This window comes from Pan troglodytes, chromosome 11, assembly GCF_028858775.2.
Source record: "Pan troglodytes isolate AG18354 chromosome 11, NHGRI_mPanTro3-v2.0_pri, whole genome shotgun sequence".
Classification (NCBI taxonomy): Eukaryota; Metazoa; Chordata; class Mammalia; order Primates; family Hominidae; genus Pan; species Pan troglodytes.
Window position 1 is genome coordinate 80,362,107 of NC_072409.2, and position 19,388 is coordinate 80,381,494.

The window sequence follows — 19,388 nt, forward strand, 5'->3', positions numbered from 1 at the left end:
TTGGCTCACTGCAACCTCTGCCTCCCGGGTTTAAGCGATTCTTTTGCTTCAGCCTCCTGGGTAGCTGGGACTACAGGTGTGCGCCGCCATGCCCGGCTAATTTTTGTATTATTAGTAGAGACGGGGTTTCACCATATTGGCCAGGCTGGTCTCGAAATTCTGACCTTGTGATCTGTGCACCTTGGCTTCCCAAGGGATAACAGGCATGAGCCACCGTGCCTGTCCTGCTGTTATTATTTTTATGACATTTCATTCTGTGGTTTGGAGCCATCATTTTGCCTTGTTGCAAGGCTTGAATCTTGAGTTGGCCTTTTGATGTATTTGCTTTTCAGCTCTGTGCCATTAGCACAGAGAACGTGCTTTCTGTGTCACCATTTGAGGCAGGACCAAGGAGAGGCCTGGGGCAAGTCACCGAAGACCTATCTGTACTCTTTGGCTTCAGTGATCAAAGAAATCCAAGTCTCCCTCATGGTGCAATCAGGTGGCCCATTTTTCTCCCTCCTGACTCTGAAGCCTTTGTGACAGATTTTAAAGAGGCGTTTGTAAAGTCCACACCTAGTGTGTCTCCAGCAATCATACTCTTGATTGAGGTCAGACTATCTTGTATTTTACAGATGGAAAACTGTCACTTGCCCAAAGTCACATACTGTGGCAAGGCTGGTCTCTTTAACCAGTCTCCCTATTCTTTCTATTACATCATGCTTCCTCCACAGTTCACGAAACTCTTGCTGCTCTAATAAATTACACACTTGGTGGCTTAAACAATACAAATTTATTATCTTACAGTTGTGGAGATCAGGTCGACACAGGTCTCACTGGGCTAAAGTCAAGGTGTCTGCAGGGCTGGTTCCTTTCTGGATGCTGAAGGGGAAAATCTGCTTCCTTGCCTTTTCCAGCTCTCAGAGGCTTCTTGCATTCCTTGGCTCATGGTCCTCCTCCTGCACCTTCAAAATCAGGACCTATGGGTTGAGTGTTTCTCCTGTGGCGTCTCTCTGGCCCTCCTTCCCTCACCGAATCTCTTTCTTCCCATGATGGGAAAGGTTCTCCCTTTCAAGGACTCATGTGATCAGAGTGTGCCTACCAAGATAAAACAGGATAATCTCTCTATCTAAAGGACCTTGATTAACATAGCCACATCTACATTTTGTCAGGTAAAGTGACATAGTCACAGGTTCTGGGGATTCGGGTGTGAACATTTTTGGGAGGCCATTATTCTGGCTACCACACCCTGTCAGTAAACTAGGGCTTCCCGGAGGCCAGTGGGTTAAAGTAATGAAGACAGATATAGCCTGACTTTCAGAGTCTTAGGAGATGCTCCCGATGTCCTGACATAGACTGTATCAATGACACAAAGTTGATCAGGTGAGCCCCCTTCCACATGGCAAATTCTATCTGATGCCCTCATGGTTGGGCCCCCTCCTCTTGTCAACCGTAAACACCCATTCCCTGTAATGAGTAGTGGGGAGGCCAGGAGAGGGCAAAACATGGGTGTTAGTGTCTGCCCTCCAGGCTCTCAGATGATGATATTATGGTTCTGGAAAAGCTGAAATGTACAGCACTGACCCCTCACCTCTTAAAAGTTCCCTGATATTTGGGCAGTAGAGGTACAGCTTGGAGTTACAGGTATCTTTTCTGATGTCCAGCCTCTAAATGTAATGTGAATGTCAAAACTGTAAAGACCCCAAGTGACACACGTGGGGAAGGGGAAGGATCCTACTCTCTTACCCTGTTCACAAAGGAAGGCTACAAGCTGGTCTAAGACAGAAGCGAATGCGGCCTGTGATGAAAAGATATGTAACCATCACCAAAAGAGCTAAAGAGGAGAAAAATATAGAACAAGCCTGGTTAAGACATTCAAGATATTGCGGTGTGCAGTTCCATCTGGGGATCCCCCTTTTTTTTTTTTTTTATTTTTGGAGACAGAGTCTCACTCTGTGGCCCAGGATGGGCACAATCTCGGCTCACTGCAACCTCTGCCTCCCGGGTTCAAGCAATTCTCAGCCTCCCTAGTAGCTGGAATTACAGGCACATGCCACCATTCTCAGCTAATTTTGTATTTTTAATACAGATGGGATTTCACCATGTTTGCCAGGCTGGTCTCAAATTCCTGACCTCAGGTGATCCGCCCACCTCAGCCTCCCAAAGTGCTGGGATTACAGGTGTGAGCCACCATGCCAGCCAGGAGATCCCCTTCTTAAGCCTCTCCACAGGTCAAGTTAGGCAGCAAGCCCATGTATTCCATTTTTTTTTTTTTTTTTTTTTTTTTTTGAGATGGAGCTTTGCTCTTGTTGCCTAGGCTGGAGTGCAATGGTGCGATCTTGGCTCACTGCAACCTCCACCTCCTGGGTTCAAGCAATTCTCCTGCCTCAGCCTCCTGAGTAGCTGGGACTACAGGTTCGAGCCACCACACCGGGCTAATTTTTTTGTATTTTTAGTAGAGACGGGGTTTCACTATGTTGGCCACAGACACCTTTTTGAGTGCAGACTAGAAGCTTGGTTTTGGCATTTTACCTGGCATCTACATCATGTTCACCTGTGTATTGGATCTGAAAACTGGGACATTCTACAGTTTGTGGAACTCCTGCAAATGTTCCTGCAATTGATTTACTCACACACTGCCCACACCCACCCCCTGTACACCACAGGTTCAAGTATTTGACTCTTCCCACCCCACCCACCCCTGCCACCAGCTGCTCTATACCCTCCCACTCACTCTCAGGGCCCCTGAGGTCCCCAGGGAGTCACCACCACATACCACTCTCTGTATCTGGGGGAAGGTCTAGGTTGTTGGAAACTTTAATCAAGCAAGGACAGTTAACAGCTGCAGAGGCACCTTAGGAAACAGTGAGCTTCAAAAAGGAAATACTTGTAGGATCTCTTGTGATGACCTTTGACGACTTTTCTGAAAATGACCCGTCATTCTCTGCCATGGAAAATAACAGTGATCACAGGCAGCCTTCAGCCCACAGAAGGCTTCCTCCTCCAGGCAGGCTCTGACATAGCCGCTCACCTCACAGATGCCCTAACAGACTGCAAAGTCCTGGGAACATGCATATCCATGCACACACATGCACACGTGCCTCTCTACAAGTACATTTTTGAGGTCACAGCTTTGCCTCAGTGGCCACTTCCTCTAGGGCTGGCTGGGCGGAGCTATTGGCAGAGCTCTAGGGTCCCTGGCAGTGTCCTGCCACACATCACCAATCATCCGAGCTGTTGGCATGTGGTGAGGACCTTTTCCCCCTTCCTTTTTCCTCCCCACAGCTGCAGGAGGGGGATTCTGCGGGGCGGATGTCACTTTGCTAGGGGCGGGTTCTTCCCACCCCCACACTACATCTTGTTCTAGCGCCTTCCTATCCTGGATGTAGGCCATTTTGGGGTTCCTAGTAGGGGTCACATCCCGGTAAAAGAACATTAGGGAGCACCTTTGGGCACCCCTGCTCAGCAGCCCCCTTTCCCCCAAGTGGTTCCCTCTCTCCTCCATCAGCCAGGCCCCCACCACCTATGAGGGCCTCACAGTCCCTGGGTCCTCCGCCACAAATGCCCCCTTTTTCCTTGGGGCTGGGTGTGAAGGGACAGCTTTGGGACTTTTTAAAGAAAGAACTTTGCTAGGAAAGTAAGAGAAGAACCAAAACCAAACCAAGAAAATGTCAAAACCTCTGCTGGTCCAGAATCTGTGCTTGGCCTCTGGCTCTGTTCTGCTCCTCTGCCTTGACTTCACCTAGGAAGCTGCAGCCCTTCTTAAGCCCTCTGCAACTCCCTTGCTCACCTGCTCCCTGGCTCCCCATGAGGGTGCATGGGGGGCAGTGCTGCCACTTGCCTTTCCAGAGGTGCTGCAGCCATGGCTGTTCCTTACCTTCACCTCTGGCCCAGGCCTGTTCCTGAACCCCCAGTTACTGGAACCCCCAGTTACTGGAAACCCCAGGATGATGAGAAGCAAGGGATGCAAACCAGGAACCCCCAGTCTCATGGGGAGAATGGAGCCTCACCCTGGAGCTGGGGAGATCGTCTGGGTCAGTGCAGCTCCAGCTACACATCATAAGCCCCAGTGGACAAGGCAGCCAGGAGGAGGGTGGGGCAGATCAGGGCAGATAATCAGAAGGACCGAGTTTGGGGCCCAGCATGGCCCATATGGGTTTAAGATGCATGGAGAGGAAGCACAGGGAGGACATGGGGACAGGCCCATCCCCTACCCCTGTGTTCTGGACCTCAGCGTCCCCTCCGTGGCCCCTCTGGCCCTGGCCCAGGGATGCCTTCTGCTTCATTGAGCCCATCTGTTTGAGACTTGCTAACACCTTCCTCTTTTGTGACTGGAAGTCACAGGGCCAATTGCTAAGCCATGCAGTCACAGAGGGAACACAGAGCCTAGTTGTAAACGGACAGAGACGAGAGGGGCAAGGGAGGACAGTGGATGACAGGGAAGACGAGTGGGGGCAGAGCTGCTCAGGACCATGGCTGAGGCCATCACCTATGCAGATCTGAGGTTTGTGAAGGCTCCCCTGAAGAAGAGCATCTCCAGCCGGTTAGGACAGGGTAAGGGGGATGAGGCCTCCCCTTGATCCTGCATCCCCACTTCCCGCCCCACAGATCCCATTCCCAAATCCCACCTTGGTCCCTTTTCTCTTCTCTCTAGACCCAGGGGCTGATGATGATGAGGAAATCACCTACGAGAATGTTCAAGTGCCCGCAGTCCTAGGGGTGCCCTCAAGCTTGGCTTCTTCTGTACTAGGGGACAAAGCAGGTCTGGAGAGCCTGGGGGATGTGTGTTTGTTGGGGGGCTGTGTCTTGAGCTGGGGAGTCCACAATGTTTTTGTTGTTGTTCTTGAGACAGGGTCTTGTTCTGTCACTCAGGCTGGAGTGCAGTGGTGTGATCATGGCTCACTGCAGCCTCGACCTCCTGGGCTCAAGTGATCCTCCTGCCCTGGCCTCCCAAAGTGTTGGGATTGCAGGCGTGCGCCCCCACGCCATGGCCCACAGTATTCTTGAGAGCACAATACCCTGGGGAAAGGAGGAGGGCGGTTCTTAGGAAACAGAAGAATAGGAACAGGATAAATGGGAGCCAGGGGAGGAAGAAAGATTCCTCCGGCAAGGTGGAGACCCCTTTCGGGGAGATAAGGGCTGCGGAGGGATAGGGCAGCCCTGTGGGGGATGAGTTCTAATGGGAAACGGGGAGCCATGGGAGGGAAAAGAGGTGATGGGAGATGGATGAGAGCAAAGGGGGAGAGGGCTTGGAGCCGACAGATAAGGGGCCTCTGAGGAAACGATAAAGGCAGAACTAGGAGAGATGAGGGGGTCCCGGGAAAAGATACAGTGAGACCCAGGAGGAAGCCGAGAGAGTCCCGGGCAGAGGAGGAACTCAGGAGAGTGACACTGTGTCCCAGAGCAACTCTAGCAGGCAACGTACGGCAGACTGGAGTTTCCCAGTGGCGAGGGCGAAGCGGGTGCGCAGGAGGAGAAGGGGCAACACTCGGGGCTTCCGGTCTCACACTGGATGCTCCCCTCGACAGCGGTCAAGTCGGAGCAGCCAACTGCGTCCTGGAGAGCCGTGACGTCACCAGCTGTCGGGCGGATTCTCCCCTGTGAGTGCCTGTGCGGGGCAGCCGCGGGGCCAAGTGCTCGCGCCTGTCCCGGCTGCGGATGGCGCTGGGCCCCGCGGGGTGCAGCTCTTTCCGGGATAAACCCGGGCGCAGTCCTTCCGACCGCCCGGGCTGCCTTGCCACATTCACCTTCATCCGGTGCGCCTGAATCCGACGTGCACCGCCCCCCTGCGGATGGTCCCAATTCACCTACCTGCCCCCCTTCCCCTCTCTCCGTCTGATATTTCCTTCCCCTTCTCCCAGGTAACGCCCCCGAGTCCCCACCAGCACTGATTCTGGAACACCCTCTCCCCTACCTGCGAAACACCCCGCTACCCAACAGAAACCACCATGCTTGCCCCCTCAGCTCTGCACCGCCCTCCTCTTAGGGATGCCTTCCCCAGGGGTCTCCCCCACGGACCTGTCCCTTCCTCTCTACATTCTTTACGGGGGCTGACTGCCCTCATCCATCCCACTGTCCCCCTAAGGCCGCACAGCCTGCCTGCGATACCTCCTGCTCGGCCTGCTCCTCACCTGCCTGCTGTTAGGAGTGGCCGCCATCTGCCTGGGAGTGCGCTGTGAGTAAGGCTGTCCCTACTTCCCACTTACACCGAACGACTTTCGTCCCGACTCTCGCCCCAAAGCTGATCTTCCTCAGCAGGGATCATAGTCACTACCACCACCTCCTTAGCTTTGGGTTTGGTTTCCAGCCAGGGCTGTTGTCTTCCTGAATTGTCCTCACCTAATCCAGTACCTCCTTACGCTTTAGTCAGTCAAATCTTGTATTTCAGCCTGTGATGCAAAAAGTTGCAAGAAGCAGAAAAAGGGCTGATGCTGCAGTCTCAGGGCACTAGGGCAGGGCTGGAGAAGACATCCACCAAATCTCTGTGGCCAAACAGATCTGCAGGTGTCTCAGCAGCTCCAGCAGACGAACAGGGTTCTGGAAGTCACTAACAGCAGCCTGAGGCAGCAGCTCCACCTCAAGATAACGCAGCTGGGACAGAGTGCAGAGGATCTGCAGGGGTCCAGGAGAGAGCTGGCGCAGAGTCAGGAAGCACTACAGGTGGAACAGAGGGCTCATCAGGCGGCCGAAGGGCAGCTACAGGCCTGCCAGGCAGACAGACAGAAGACGAAGGAGACCTTGCAAAGTGAGGAGCAACAGAGGAGGGCCTTGGAGCAGAAGCTGAGCAACATGGAGAACAGACTGAAGCCCTTCTTCACATGCGGCTCAGCAGGTATCCGCTCTGGGGAGAGGAGAGAAGGGAGGGATGGATTGGAGCAAGGAGATACTAGTGGCAGGAGTCTATCACCCAGGGGCCTGTGAGGTGTTCAGGAAAGGGGCAGTGAACCAGAGTGGTGGCTGACATGAGCTGTTCAGCCTTGGCCAACAGAGAGAAGGACCAAGCTGCATACTAGAGTTAGGGGGACCCACTCAGCTCCAAGGCTCATCCTGTAGGGTAGAGGAGGATGGCAGCCAGCAGTCCAAATCACACTGTCCAAGGTTTCTTCCGGTTGATATCAGTGACAAGGATCTGGGAACGCCCCCAAATTTGGATGTGAACTTGGCGGTTTGCACATCTTTCTAAAGACAGGGACCTCATTTTTAATTAATTTTCGTTATAGCTGAGATCTCCCCAAAGGGTAAGACTTACTGGCTGACATGGAGTACAACCTGGTGGTGGGGCAAGGCAGTGAGGCGCTCAGCACTCACAGCGAGGTGGAGCTGGGAGTTGTGGTGTAGGGAACTAGGATGGGGTGTCCATTCATTTTGAAAGCAGGACCCCAGCCAGTAGGTGGAGATGGGGAAAGGGACACATAAAAGAGGCAAGGCTGTATCAAAACAGGCTGAGGGTCTAGGCAAGGTGCCACACCCAAGGGGACTGGGGTGTTTTTGGGCTATGATCAGGTTTAGGCTCTGTCTAGCTTGAGGGTCATCTGGGTGATCTCCCCAGGCACAAGACAACAAGATTATGTGCAGACACCCCTTGCCCTCATTTCCTTAACATTACCCTCTGTGACCATCAGTTCCATGCCAGGGCTGCCCATTCTCTTAGCAGCATGTTAGACCTCTACCTCCCAAATTGCTCTTCTGGCGAAAGGATGGTTTCAGACTTCCACTCTGATCACAGCTGCCCACCACTCCTGCAGGTTTTCCCCACACTTTTTTGATCTCATCGAGGCCTCCAATCTGCTGACTCCCCTTTTTCTCCCTTCCCATCAGCTGTCTCCTGTCCACACTTCTCTCCCTACCTATCATGGGTTTGGAGCCCATCACTTCAACTACTCACTTATTTTTTTAAATAGAGACAAGGTCTCACTATGTTTCCCTCGCCGGTATCGAACTCCTGGGCTCAAGCGATCCTCCTGCCTCAGCCTCCCAAAGTGCTGAGATTACAGTCGTGAGCCACCGCACCTGGCTCACTCACTTCTTTGTTCCATTATCCTTCTAGTGTACCTGATGGGCAAAATTTGAACTCTGGATGAACCCAACTGCCCATGGTCAGCACCAAGGTGTGACAAATTGTGGAATCATTCTGCTCAGTGCCACTGAGACTCTAGTCTCTCAGCACTGCCTGGCAACCTTTGCAGTGGTCAGCTTGCTCTCCATAGTAACTCCTTCTCCCTCACTTTCAGCAGATGTCCTCATCTTCCACTCTTTCAGAGAGGAATTCCCTTCACTTTCCATCACCAAGTCTATATATCCATATGGATTTTTGCCCATCCTCATCTTTTGCAAGGATATCTGCAACAGCTTTCTAAATGTTTTTCCTACTCACTCCTCTCCCTGCAGTCCATTCTTCATATTGGAGCCAGGGTCATCTTTTACAAACAAAAATCTGATCATGTCACCCAATCTACAGCATTCCAGTTAATTGATTACATAAACAGTTATGGCATACATAACATATAATATGTTCTAGCACTGTGCCCAGGCACTTGGGATATAGCTAGTGAACAAAATTCCTCTGTGTAAAACCCTACACTGACTTTCTCTTCCTCATAATATAAAAATAAAAATCCTTAACATGGCTTCCATCACTCCTGCCTACCTTTCAGTGTGCCACTTATCTCCTCACCCTCTTCCATTTGGCCATACAGATTTCTTTTTTTTTTTTTTTTTTTGAGGCGGAGTCTCGCTCCGTGAGACTGAAGTGCACTCCCAGGCTGGAGTGCAGTGGCGTGATCTGGGCTCACTGCAACCTCTGCCTCCTGGATTCAAGCTATCCTTTTGCCTCAGCCTCCCGAGTAACTGGGATTATAGGCATGCGCCATGGTGCCTGGGTATTTTTTGGTATTTTTAGTAGAGGTGGGGTTTCACCATGTTGACCAGGCTGGTCTTGAACTCCTGACTTCAGGTGATCCACCCCGCCTCGGCCTCCCAAAGTGCTGGGATTACAGAAGTGAGCCATTGTGCCCAGCAGGGATTTCTTTTCATTCCTTTAAGTTGCCATAGGACAGTAGCTCAAGGGAGTAGCAGGGTGGGGACATGAGGATATGTAGAGAGAAGAGAGGGAGCTAGTGGAGAGGGAATGATTTTTGAGTGATGAAGGTAGGACTGATGGAACAAAGCAATGGAGAGAGGTGGCCTGGGATCAGAAGTGCACATTGGGATGTAGGATGTTGAAGAAAGAGGGATATTTATTTCTTATGGATAGTCAGGAAAAGAAGAACAGAGAAGAGAAATTTTGAGGTGGAGAGGAGGGAAAAGGAGAGAGCTCAGTTTCTGCAAAACAGTACACAACATTTTCTGCTTGTAGGAAATTGGAGAGGGACGGAGGGGGCCAGTGCTGGAGGAGTGGAGGATGTGCAGTGAGGGGTGCTTTAGGGAGTGGAGGAGATGGGCCCAAGAGATGTTAGGTAAAGTGTCAGGGTGGACTGCAATTGTTCAGAAATTGGGGTAATAAAATCAGCCCTATTAAGACAGACCTCCCAGATTGCTAAGAAGTAATGTTGTTGAATGTTAAAGTCTTTTTACTAAGTAAGGACAGGTATGGTGTTTCCAGGGGATGCAAAAGAAAGAAAGATTGCAAAGATCATAGAAGTCCATGCAGGTGCTGAGATTAACTCTAGGGGAATATTGTTAGCAAAAGATTGCTGAGTAGTCACTTTCATCCCAACTGTTGCTGCTATCACACTCTTTCTGCTTTTTAGACACCTGCTGTCTGTCGGGATGGATAATGCATCAGAAAAGCTGCTTTTACATCTCACTTACTTCAAAAAATTGGCAGGAGAGCCAAAAACAATGTGAAACTCTGTCTTCCAAGCTGGCCACATTCAGTGAACTTTATCCACAATCAGTAAGCATATCCTTACTCACAGACTGCAGTGGGTACTATTAGGTAAAGGGACATATGTCATCAAGTCAGGAATGGCAGTGCACACATGGCTGGGGTGGCCATTCCTTTTCCATGGAAGAAACTGAGAATCACAATACTCTTGACCTCTGAGCTTGGAAACAACCTCTGCATCTTCTCAGCACAGTGGTCCAGGCAGCCCCTAGTAACTGATTAGAGTTGGCATGAGAATGGAAACTTAGGAACCATATCTACATTTTTTTTTTTTTTTTTGAGACAGAGTCTCACTCTGTCACCCAGGCTGGAGTGCACTTGCATAATCTCACCTCACTGCAACCTCTGCCTCCTGGGTTCATGCAATTCTCCTGTCTCAGCCTCCTGAGTAGCTGGGACTACAGTCACATGCCACCACGCCCAGCTAATTTTTGTATTTTTAATAGAGTCGGGGTTTCACCATATTGGTCAGGCTGGTCTCTAACTCCTGGCCTCAGGTGATCCACCTGCTTCAGTCTCCCAAAGTGCTGGGATTATAGGTGTGAACCACTGCGCCCGGCCTCTACTTTAATGTGTATCTCATCTCAGCTTGCTGGTCAGCTCCCTGGGCTGCTTGACAGGTTCCTGGACTCTTCTGGCCTCTCAGGCAGACAGGTCCCACACCTGGTGGGCTGGATTGTAGGGATTAGTTCCTTGGGGCCAGAACAGCACACACAATGACTCCCCTCCAAAGGCTGGCAGAGATTCTTACTCAGCTGGAAGGCAAATTTAGCAGTGAGCCTGCATCTGCAGGGTGGCACTTGATGGATTCAAGGACAAGTTACCAAAGAGCTGTCATATATACAGCCCCCTTGCCAAAGCTGAGGCCTCCCTAGGGTGTGCATTTTCTTCCATATTTCTCATCACTCTCCATGTATCTCTGGTCTCTCTGAATCTCCTCTCAGCACTCTTACTACTTCTTAAATTCACTGTTGCCAAATGGTGGTTCAGGGAATTCATATTGGACTGGCCTCAGCTCTAACAAGGATTGGAAGTTGACTGATGATACACAACGCACTAGGTAAGTTTGTTAGGACTTCTGGGTATTTTCAACTCCATAATCCCCTCCATAAAGACATGGTAATCAGATTTCCTTCCCACCTGGTCCCCTCAGGACTCTCCCATAAATCAACACTGTAATTGCCTATTTGTCTGTTTCCTCTATTTGATTAATAACTTCTTAGGGCAATCTTATTCTCCATTCTATTTCCACCTAGAAGTCCCTGGCACATACTTTTTTGTTTCAGTAACTACTAGGTTGGGACCTACGCTATCTTTTAGGGAGAGACATTAAGGATTTAGTTAAGGCTCCACAGCTGATGACAGCAGCGTTTCTCCATCCTTCGACAAGGCCACCCAAACTGAGGTTGTACTTTCTCAGTAGCGGCCACTTGGGGCACTAGAGCTGCCTCAGTGAAGTAAGCAAGGGAGCAGCGGGGGTACCATCGAAGCTCCACTTCACTGTGATCAAGACAGCAGTGGGGTACCATTGAGGATCAACCCTAGGGACCCTGAAACAGGGTGGCAACCTCCTTATGTTCCTCAATTGGCCTTCCCATCTTTTTTTTTTTTTTTGAGATGGAGTCTCGCTCTGTCGCCCTGACTGGAGTGCAGTGGTGCAATCTCAGCTCACTGCAAGCTCCGCCTCAGGGGTTCACACCATTCTCCTGCCTCAGCCTCCCCAGCAGCTGGGACTACAGGCGCACACCGCCATGCCCGGCTAATTTTTTGTATTTTTAGTAGAGACGGGGTTTCACCGTGTTAGTCAGGATGGTCTCGATGTCCTGACCTTGTGATCCGCCCGCCTTGGCCTCCCAAAATGCTGGGATTGCAGGCATGAGCCACCGTGCCCAGCCCGGCCTTCCCATCTTTAAGACCTCGAGTGATTTTTCCCTCTGCTGGTTCTAAAGCCTGTTTTAGTTGAACTCCAGACATCTGTCCTGAACCATGCCCAGATGTGGCCTTAGGCAGGCAGGGTGAGTTAGGATTTAGGTTTTATGCAGGGGAAGGGGAGAGGAGGGTGGGATATGTCCAGAGCATATCCTAGCTCTACCTTACTACTTTTTAGGACTTATGCTCAAAGCTCAAAATGTAACAAGGTACATAAAACTTGGTCATGGTGGACACTGGAGTCAGAGTCATGTAGAAGTTCTCTTCCCTACATCTGTGAGATGACAGCTTTCAGGTTTCCAGATTAGGACAGTCCTTTGCACTGAGTTGGTAAGAGTGAGGGATGGGGCTGAGGCATGGGGAGTCCAGGGGCAGAGGGACTCAGAGCAGGGGCCCAGGGGCCCAAGAGAAAACTTGTACCTGGGATGAAAGTTCCTCCACAGCCTCCAGTTGCTTGGTCTGCTTGTTAGGGTGGGGTGGGCAGGGAGGGACAGGTAAGGCCTACAACTTATGGGAGGCTGGTGGTGTGGCTGTCGAGAGCTGAGGAGGAGATGGGGTGAGTGGGATGAGGGTTCAGTTAAGTCAACCGTGGAGCTCACTGATACTTTACTTTCCCAGACACTCATGCCAACAAGAACCTGTGCCCCTCCTTCCTAACCTGAGGCCTGGGGTTCCTCAGACCATCTCCTTCATTCTGGGCAGTGCCCAGCCACCGGCTGACCCACACCTGACACTTCCAGCCAGCCTGCTGCCTGCTCCCTCTTCCTGAAACTGGACTGTTCCTGGGAAAAGGGTGAAGCCACCTCTAGAAGGGACTTTGGCCTCCCCCCAAGAACTTCCCATGGTAGAATGGGGTGGGGGAGGAGGGCGCACGGGCTGAGCGGATAGGGGCGGCCCGGAGCCAGCCAGGCAGTTTTATTGAAATCTTTTTAAATAATTGCACGTGTTAGTCTCATGTGTCAGCAATGCTGTGTCTGGTTCAGTGATCCCCACGAGAACGCGAGCCGGGGGTCGACTGGAAGTGCTCTGTCCCTTGAGTCCATGCTGGGGCTCCCCTACACGGGGAGAAGAGCCGGTCAGCCCATCTGGGACTGGCACTGTCCAGCAAGTGTGCTCTGTTCTTACAGGGTGTCCTGAAGGCCAAAGTTGGAGGCCTGAGACCACAGGCTCCACTGCTAAGAGCGTGCCCCAGGCAGCTGCAGGCTGGGTGTGGGTGGCTTGGCGTGGTGCCCTCGGTGGCAGAGGAGACTGCCCGCCTCACAGTTCAGGTTGCGGTAGCGGGCAACAGCTGGTGTGGGGCGGGGGCACATGGACAGGAAGCCAAAGCTGAAGGGGCCGAGGCAGCAGCCAGGACAGGGCAGCCCCTCATCGGGCTCCCGGGGAGCTGAAGGGGGTGGCGAGGGTTCTGTCCGCTCCAGGGCTGCCGCCCGGGGCAGGCTATGCTGGGCCCGGTTCCAGGGCTCCCCAGCCCAGCCTTGTGGGGAGTTCACCACCACAGCTGGGGGATTGTTATTGAGGACGGGTCCTGATCTAGGGGACCAGGGTTGGGAGGCCGAGGAACAGGTGCTGATGAAGTTGTCTGTGGCCACAGCCAGAGGCAGCTGGGGCGCTGGTCCTGGAGGTTCCGGCTCAGGGCTGCTGCCCTCGCACTCCATCTTCTCTTCAGCCGAGGGGCCCACGGCGGGAGGGCCAGGACCTGGCAGTGCTGTCTCCATACGGCGGGGGAGCTCGGGGGATGAGGGTAGTGAGCGGCAGCGGCGGGCAGGTGTCCCAGGCTGGACCAGGGTCTCCGGGGTGGTCACCAAGGGCAGCTGAGTGGATGGGAATGGTGATGGTGGCACAAGAGGCAGGACTGGCTTGCTGGGCGTGTCCAAGAGCTTGATCTTGCCACCCCTGAGGTCTTCCCGTAGTGAGAAGGGGTTGACTCGAGTCAGATTGTCCCCCCAGTTGGGGGGTGATTCTGGTGATGGGGGCAGGAAGAGGTCTGACCGGCTTCGGGAAAGCCGGGGATCTGGCCTGGGAAGCGTGGCAGAGGGACCCCCTCTTGCAACAGAGCCTGTAGACAGAGAAGTCTGGAATCACTGTCCTCAGCATTTGATCACAGCTCCTTCAGGGCCTCACTATTCTCCAGGAGGCTGGTGGGACTAGAGCTTGAAAAAGGGAGTCCCACCTGGTGCTTTGGAAAGGGGCGATGTCATCTCCAGGCCCCTTTTACTTCTTTCCCCTCCTCTCCCTCAAGCTTTAGCATTAGGAAACTGTCTTCTTGGAGATGTCCTCCCACCCTACCCCAGCCCGACCCCCAGCCTTTTCAACTAATAAATATACTTAGCCTCCCCCACGTCACCTCTGAGTTCTAGGGAGGACAAAGGCCAAAGGACTCAAGCTGGGTCAAGGTCAGGCTCCCTTACCCTGATTGTGTGTCAGGGCGGTCCTGGTGAGTGGGGCTGGCTCAGGCAGCTGCTCTAGGATCCATTCCAGGTGCTGGGTAATTTCAGTGAAGGGGGCACGGGTGCTGGGTTCCAGCTGATGGGTAGAGACAGGAACGGCTTCACTCAGTGCTCCGAAAGAGGGTCTCTGAGTTTCCTCCCATCACCTGGGTCCCATAGGGCAGCCATGGCAGCTTATGGATGGGGGCAGGGTGGGGCAGGAAGGAGTGTGAGGCTCTTACGCTGCAGCAGTGGATGGCCAGGAGCAAGAAAGGCAGTGGGCAGTCATCCCCCACCAGAGTTCGGAAAGCAGGCACATCCAGGCCAAAGTCCTGTGGGGACAGAAGGAGGGACCTCCAAGTCAGCTTTTCTTGGGTTCTCCTTCTGCTCCCCAGTCAGAACCTCCACCTCTAGGGAATCCTCCTTGGTTATGAGCCAGCTAGTCTGGAATTCTTTCTTTGCAAACCTAGAAACATTCACCTCAGTGCGTGGTAGGTAGTCAGGGTCTGCAGGTACTCGGGCGATGAGCTCACAGAGGACAATCCCGAAGGCAAAGACATCAGCCTGGGGGTCAGAGATAATAGTGTCGGGGAAGAATTAACAGTTTTCATTTCAGAATTTTGACAGAATATAGCAGAATTTGGTTGAGGGTGGGGGATCTTGACAGTTTTCATGTGTTAGAAGGGTGCCTGTGAGGGGCAAAGGGATCTTGGGGACTCCTGAAGATCTGGTAGGGTTGTTTTGGGGATGGATGGGGCTTTATGAGAATACCTCAAGGGTCTCGGAAGGCCTTGGGGATCTGAAGGGTTGATGTCTCACCTTCTCATCATACAGCTCACCCCGTAACACCTCTGGAGCCATCCAGTATGGGGAGCCCACCACAGCCAATGGCTCCTTCCTTGCCCCCTCCCTGCAGGGGCAGGGGCAGGGTGGTCAGAAACATCCTATTCAGGCATCCCCGCCAGGCAAAAGGGGATGAGGTGAACTCCCTCCGTTCCCCAAGGGAAACATCGCTGGGGCTCTGGGGACATCAGATAGGGGCACTCTGGGAGATTTGGGGGAACAGGGACATTCATCTCACCTATACACAGGAATCTTTTCGGCCAGCCCGAAGTCACCCACGACAGCGGTGAAGCCTCGATCTTCCCGTCGGACTAGACAGTTCTGACACACACACACATAGTATCCCCATGCACTCATCACCTTCTGCTCTCTGGCCTCCCAATGTATAACCCAAAGCCCTGTCACTCCAGCATAACTCCAACCCTCTCTGCTCTCCCAGTTTTTCAAGGCACTTCAATATTGCAACATCATCCAACACTCCAAACACAGGGTGCTACTCAGTCCCTCCGAGCACTCCCCTCACCCTGGTCCCCCAATATTCTCCAATGCCTTGCCACTCCAACATCCTAATATATCTGTTATCCATATTCCAACATCCACAGGCCAGTTACAACCTAATAGTCTCAAACCCTCTTTCATGTCTCCACCCACCCTGCTAGCCTACCTTGGATGTGAGGTCGCGGTGAAATACACCTTTGGAGTGCAGGTACCGCAGGCCTCGGGCAATGTCCAGGGCCAGGTGGAGCCTGACCGGCCAGGATAGGGGTTCAGGGGAGCTGAGCAGCTGTTCCAATGTCCCCCCATTCATATACTGGTGCATAGGAGGTGAATGGGAATAGATGTCAGACTTCAGTCTGTATTCTAGGTCCCCCACTTACACGCTAGGGGACACTCCGGAGGATCACAGAGGTCATAGGGGTAAGACTGTGCTGTAGGACCCCCCCCATCCATGTTCTAGGATTGCCCCGTTCAACTCAATAGCCATTAGCCATGTGCAACAATTTAACTAATTTAAAAAATTTTTTATTTAATCAAGTTGACCCACAAAAAAAATCTAAACAATGAAAATAATTTAAATTTAACCACATGTGGCTAGTGGCTACTGTATTGGACAGCACAGATAGAGAACATTTCCGTCACTGAAGAAAATTCTATTGGACAGCACTGTTCTAGGGGATACAGAGAATAAGAGCAGTTGAGGCCTTTTATATGTGGTTTGCCTAAAGGGAAGTTCAGGAAAGCCTCCCCTGGGAGGAGATCCTGTTGCCTCTCACTAGTCCTCCGTAGATCCACCAGGCCTGTTGACTCCCTTTATCCTTGGGGGTGAAGGGGGGTGGGGATCCCTCCTTCCTGGCCTATCCTCACCTCTGTAAGAGCGTGCAGCTGTCCCTGGTGCACACAGACCCCCATGAACCTGCAAGAGGATGGGGAAGATAGAAGGATAGGCTATTAAAGGCCTCAGCTCCTCCTCAGTTCCACTTTTCCCGCGGGATCTTTCCCTTTCTCTCCCGCCCAGCAAGCTGCCCAGAGACTGGGGCCGCTCACCTTAGGATGTTGGGGTGCCTGAGCCGGTTCATCAGCTGCACTTCCCGTAGTGTGTTGCCCCGGTTACTGGGGAGCTTGTTCATCTTCAGCACCATGACTTGCCCTGACTGTCGGTGCCGAACCTGGGGGCAGGAGCAGCCGGCGAGGGCCGGGCAGGTCGGGCGGGTCGCCGGAGTCTGGACCCTCTTCCCCGCACTCCCGGCCCCCTAGTTTCAGCCTCTGGTTGAAGGCTCGGTCCCGCCCCTCTGCCCTCTCGGCCGGTCCTACCTTGTAGACCTCAGAGAAGAAGCCGGCCCCGATCTTCTCCGCGCAGTGAAAATCGTCCACACGCGCCAGGCTAGACACGGCGCTGCGGAGAGCCCGGTAGGAGGAGGGGCGGCCCCGGCCCGGGCCTCCGCCCGTGCCCCCCGGCCCCGGGGGCCCCTCCCCCGGCACCTCTCCAGGCCCGGGCCCAGGGCCCCGCAGTGGGGGCCGTTCCCCGGCCATGGCCGGGCCCCCAGCCCGGGCCTGCCTCACATGGCAGGGTCCCCAGGGCCCGGACAGGCCGCGCTTGCCATGGGCGCGGGCCCAGCCCGATCCCGGGCGCCCGGACTCCGGCTCCCGCCCTGAGAATGGAAGATCCGCCGAAGATCCTGGACCCGCCCCCGCCGCGCCGGCTGGCTGGGCCCGGGTGGACGCCGCGCCGCTCCGCTCCGCGCAGGGCCTGGGCTTGGGCCTGGACCGGGCGGTGGCGGTGACGGTGGCGGCAGCGCTCCGGGGCGCCGGCGGGCTGGCTTGCCGCGGGCGGAGGCGGGCGGGCGGGCGGGCGGCGGCTGCTCCGCTTAGCCGCCGGGGATCAGGCTCCGCGGCCTGCCGGGGGCGGGGCTGGGCCGGGCCTCCGCTTAACTCCTTCCAGCCCGGCCTCCCGGCAGCGGCCACGCCCCCTCAGGTGCGCACCCCCGCCTCCCCGCTTTCCGGCCGCGATGCCCTGGGCCGCCCGGGTCAAATAAGCTCCGGCCTGAGCTTGAATAACGGGAGGGAATTAAGGGCTGATGGTGCGCATGCGAAGCTTAGCTGCCCAGGGAGTCCCCTCTCCTCCCTGGGTTACTGTCCGTTGAGGATCGGGCTCAGAAACCTGCCGGATTCCTGGGCTCCAGGGACCAACGGGGCAGAAAGGCCCCTCAGGCCCAGCCGCAATCAGAGGTAGCCTAGCAACCTGTCCACCTTCCTGGCCTGCGCCCCGGCCCAGCCTGCCCATTTCCCAGGTCTCTTCGACTCCGACACCTTGAACCTCTGGCCTCCCTAACACCTTCTACCTTCACGGGAGGTTGTGATACCCCGGGGCTATAGGAAGCCTTTGGCCGGCCCATACCCAGCTTAGCCCCGACTCCTCCTCACTTCATCCTGCCGCCTCCCAATAAAGAAGAGAGTCCAGGTCCTCCGCCCTGTGACCACCCAGCCGGGACCTCCCTCTTACTACTTTGCCCAAAAGACTCTTAAGAGAGAAGCCTCCACCTGCAGGGAAGCCCGTCCTTCCGCAAGATCCCACCCCCCTCAAAGAACGCTGTCCCTCGGAGACCCCTCCCTTCCTCAGTGAGACACCTCCCTTTCGGGGGCACTTTTCCCCAGTGTGGCACTGCCACCGTCAGTGTGTCAGAACCCCTCAGTGCTGCACCCCCTTGCTCTGTGTTCCTCCCACGCAGTGAGACCCCACCTCCGAGGAACTCCACTAGTCATTGTGACCCCTCCTCTCAAGGTGACTCCTCCCCTCAGTGTGACCCAGCCCTCCTCAGTGTGAGGGTTCCGCCCTCCATGTAGGAACACGGTCTGCCCCCTAAGGCCGGAGGAAGGGCTGCAACTGGCCTCTTTAAGTCGGCGCGGTGCGTGGGTGCGCACGCAGTCTCAGGACTCCGTGCACTCGCCGTACCAGACGCTTCCGGTTCTGCCGCTGGCTCCTCCTCCGGCCTCGGCGAAATAGCCAATCATCGCTAGGGTTGGGTGGTGACACGCGATCCCGGCGGGCCACTCCGGGGCAAACGGTTTAAAAGGGCGTCGTTGGGCCGCCTGCCACCTAGCGGCGGAACGGTGGGCGGAGGGAGAGAAAGCTGCCGTCTCGAGTGCGGAGGCAGGCTGAGAGCTCCTCGAGGAAGCGAGGCTGAGTCCTGCAGGAATTCTCAAGTACTGTATTGATATTTCTGTAGTAAGCTTAAAAGAAAATTAATACAAGCACAGTCCGTATCGCGTGGGGTTACCGTCTTCCAATGGAGTCTGGTTACACGTTTATGAGACTTGGAGCCAAGAAATACTACTCGCTTGTCGAGGGCTACTGAGAAAAGAATAAAGACGGTCATAAATGATACATGATTCCTTAGAGTCAAGAGAAGGCCAGATGCTGTCTTGGTGCGCTGTACAAGGGAAGGTATTGCACAAGTTTGGAGCGAGAGGAATGGGAGACATTCGCAATCCTTCCCCAGCCGGTGGAGGCAGGCCAACCTCACAGAATTGCACGGGGCACGTGCATCCTGTTCTTTTTTCTGGAGGCGTTTGGTCTCAGCACAAGCTCATTCATCACATTAATGTTAACATCTACAACTAATTTGTGAATTTGCTTTTTACTGTATGACATCTGTAAACACTAGGAATTTATGCCTCATTTTGTTTAATATCATAGATCTTTTAACCGACACTGGGTTCTGGCCCTTTATCACGTTTGAGAATTACTGTAGTAGTTGGTGATGGTAATGCCAAGCCAAAGAGCCAGGTGCCTATTTTTTGTAAGATGATTGCGGTGGTTGTATGGA

The 19,388-nt window shown here is 53.8% G+C and overlaps 2 protein-coding genes, 1 long non-coding RNA gene and 1 other non-coding gene across 6 annotated transcripts; 1 reads left to right on the forward strand and 3 right to left on the reverse strand.

Moving 5' to 3' along the window:
• Positions 1–2,768: 2,768 nt before the first annotated feature.
• Positions 2,769–5,759, reverse strand: LOC134807746 (uncharacterized). Its single transcript, XR_010148954.1, has 2 exons — positions 5,405–5,759; positions 2,769–4,998 (listed from the first exon to the last, which is right to left on the reverse strand). It is a non-coding gene; the product is annotated as an uncharacterized LOC134807746 (long non-coding RNA).
• CD72 (CD72 molecule) lies at positions 3,198–12,731 on the forward strand. Of its 3 annotated transcripts, XM_063788627.1 has the most exons (10): positions 3,198–3,226; positions 3,874–4,013; positions 4,634–4,741; positions 5,508–5,579; positions 6,065–6,154; positions 6,476–6,811; positions 9,729–9,874; positions 10,810–10,925; positions 11,973–12,124; positions 12,413–12,731. In XM_063788627.1, exons 1-9 carry the CDS (start codon positions 3,222–3,224, stop codon positions 12,100–12,102), a joined length of 1,143 nt encoding a protein of 380 aa, XP_063644697.1. In that variant the 5' UTR covers positions 3,198–3,221; the 3' UTR covers positions 12,103–12,124; positions 12,413–12,731. The 3 variants fall into 3 exon arrangements, with proteins under 3 accessions (XP_063644697.1, XP_009454837.2, XP_009454842.2); XM_009456562.4 differs by lacking the exon at positions 3,198–3,226 and having other exon boundaries at positions 3,827–4,013; XM_009456567.5 differs by lacking the exons at positions 3,198–3,226; positions 3,874–4,013 and adding an exon at positions 4,305–4,533.
• Positions 12,680–17,453, reverse strand: TESK1 (testis associated actin remodelling kinase 1). The gene is made up of 10 exons (XM_054658822.1): positions 16,876–17,453; positions 16,609–16,730; positions 16,429–16,477; positions 15,728–15,874; positions 15,302–15,384; positions 15,040–15,130; positions 14,701–14,784; positions 14,463–14,552; positions 14,203–14,317; positions 12,680–13,850 (listed from the first exon to the last, which is right to left on the reverse strand). Exons 1-10 carry the CDS (start codon positions 17,092–17,094, stop codon positions 12,970–12,972), a joined length of 1,881 nt encoding a protein of 626 aa, XP_054514797.1. The 5' UTR covers positions 17,095–17,453; the 3' UTR covers positions 12,680–12,969.
• On the reverse strand, positions 14,526–14,636 carry MIR4667 (microRNA mir-4667). The gene has a single exon (NR_106645.1). It is a non-coding gene; the product is annotated as a microRNA mir-4667 (primary transcript).
• Positions 17,454–19,388: the final 1,935 nt, after the last annotated feature.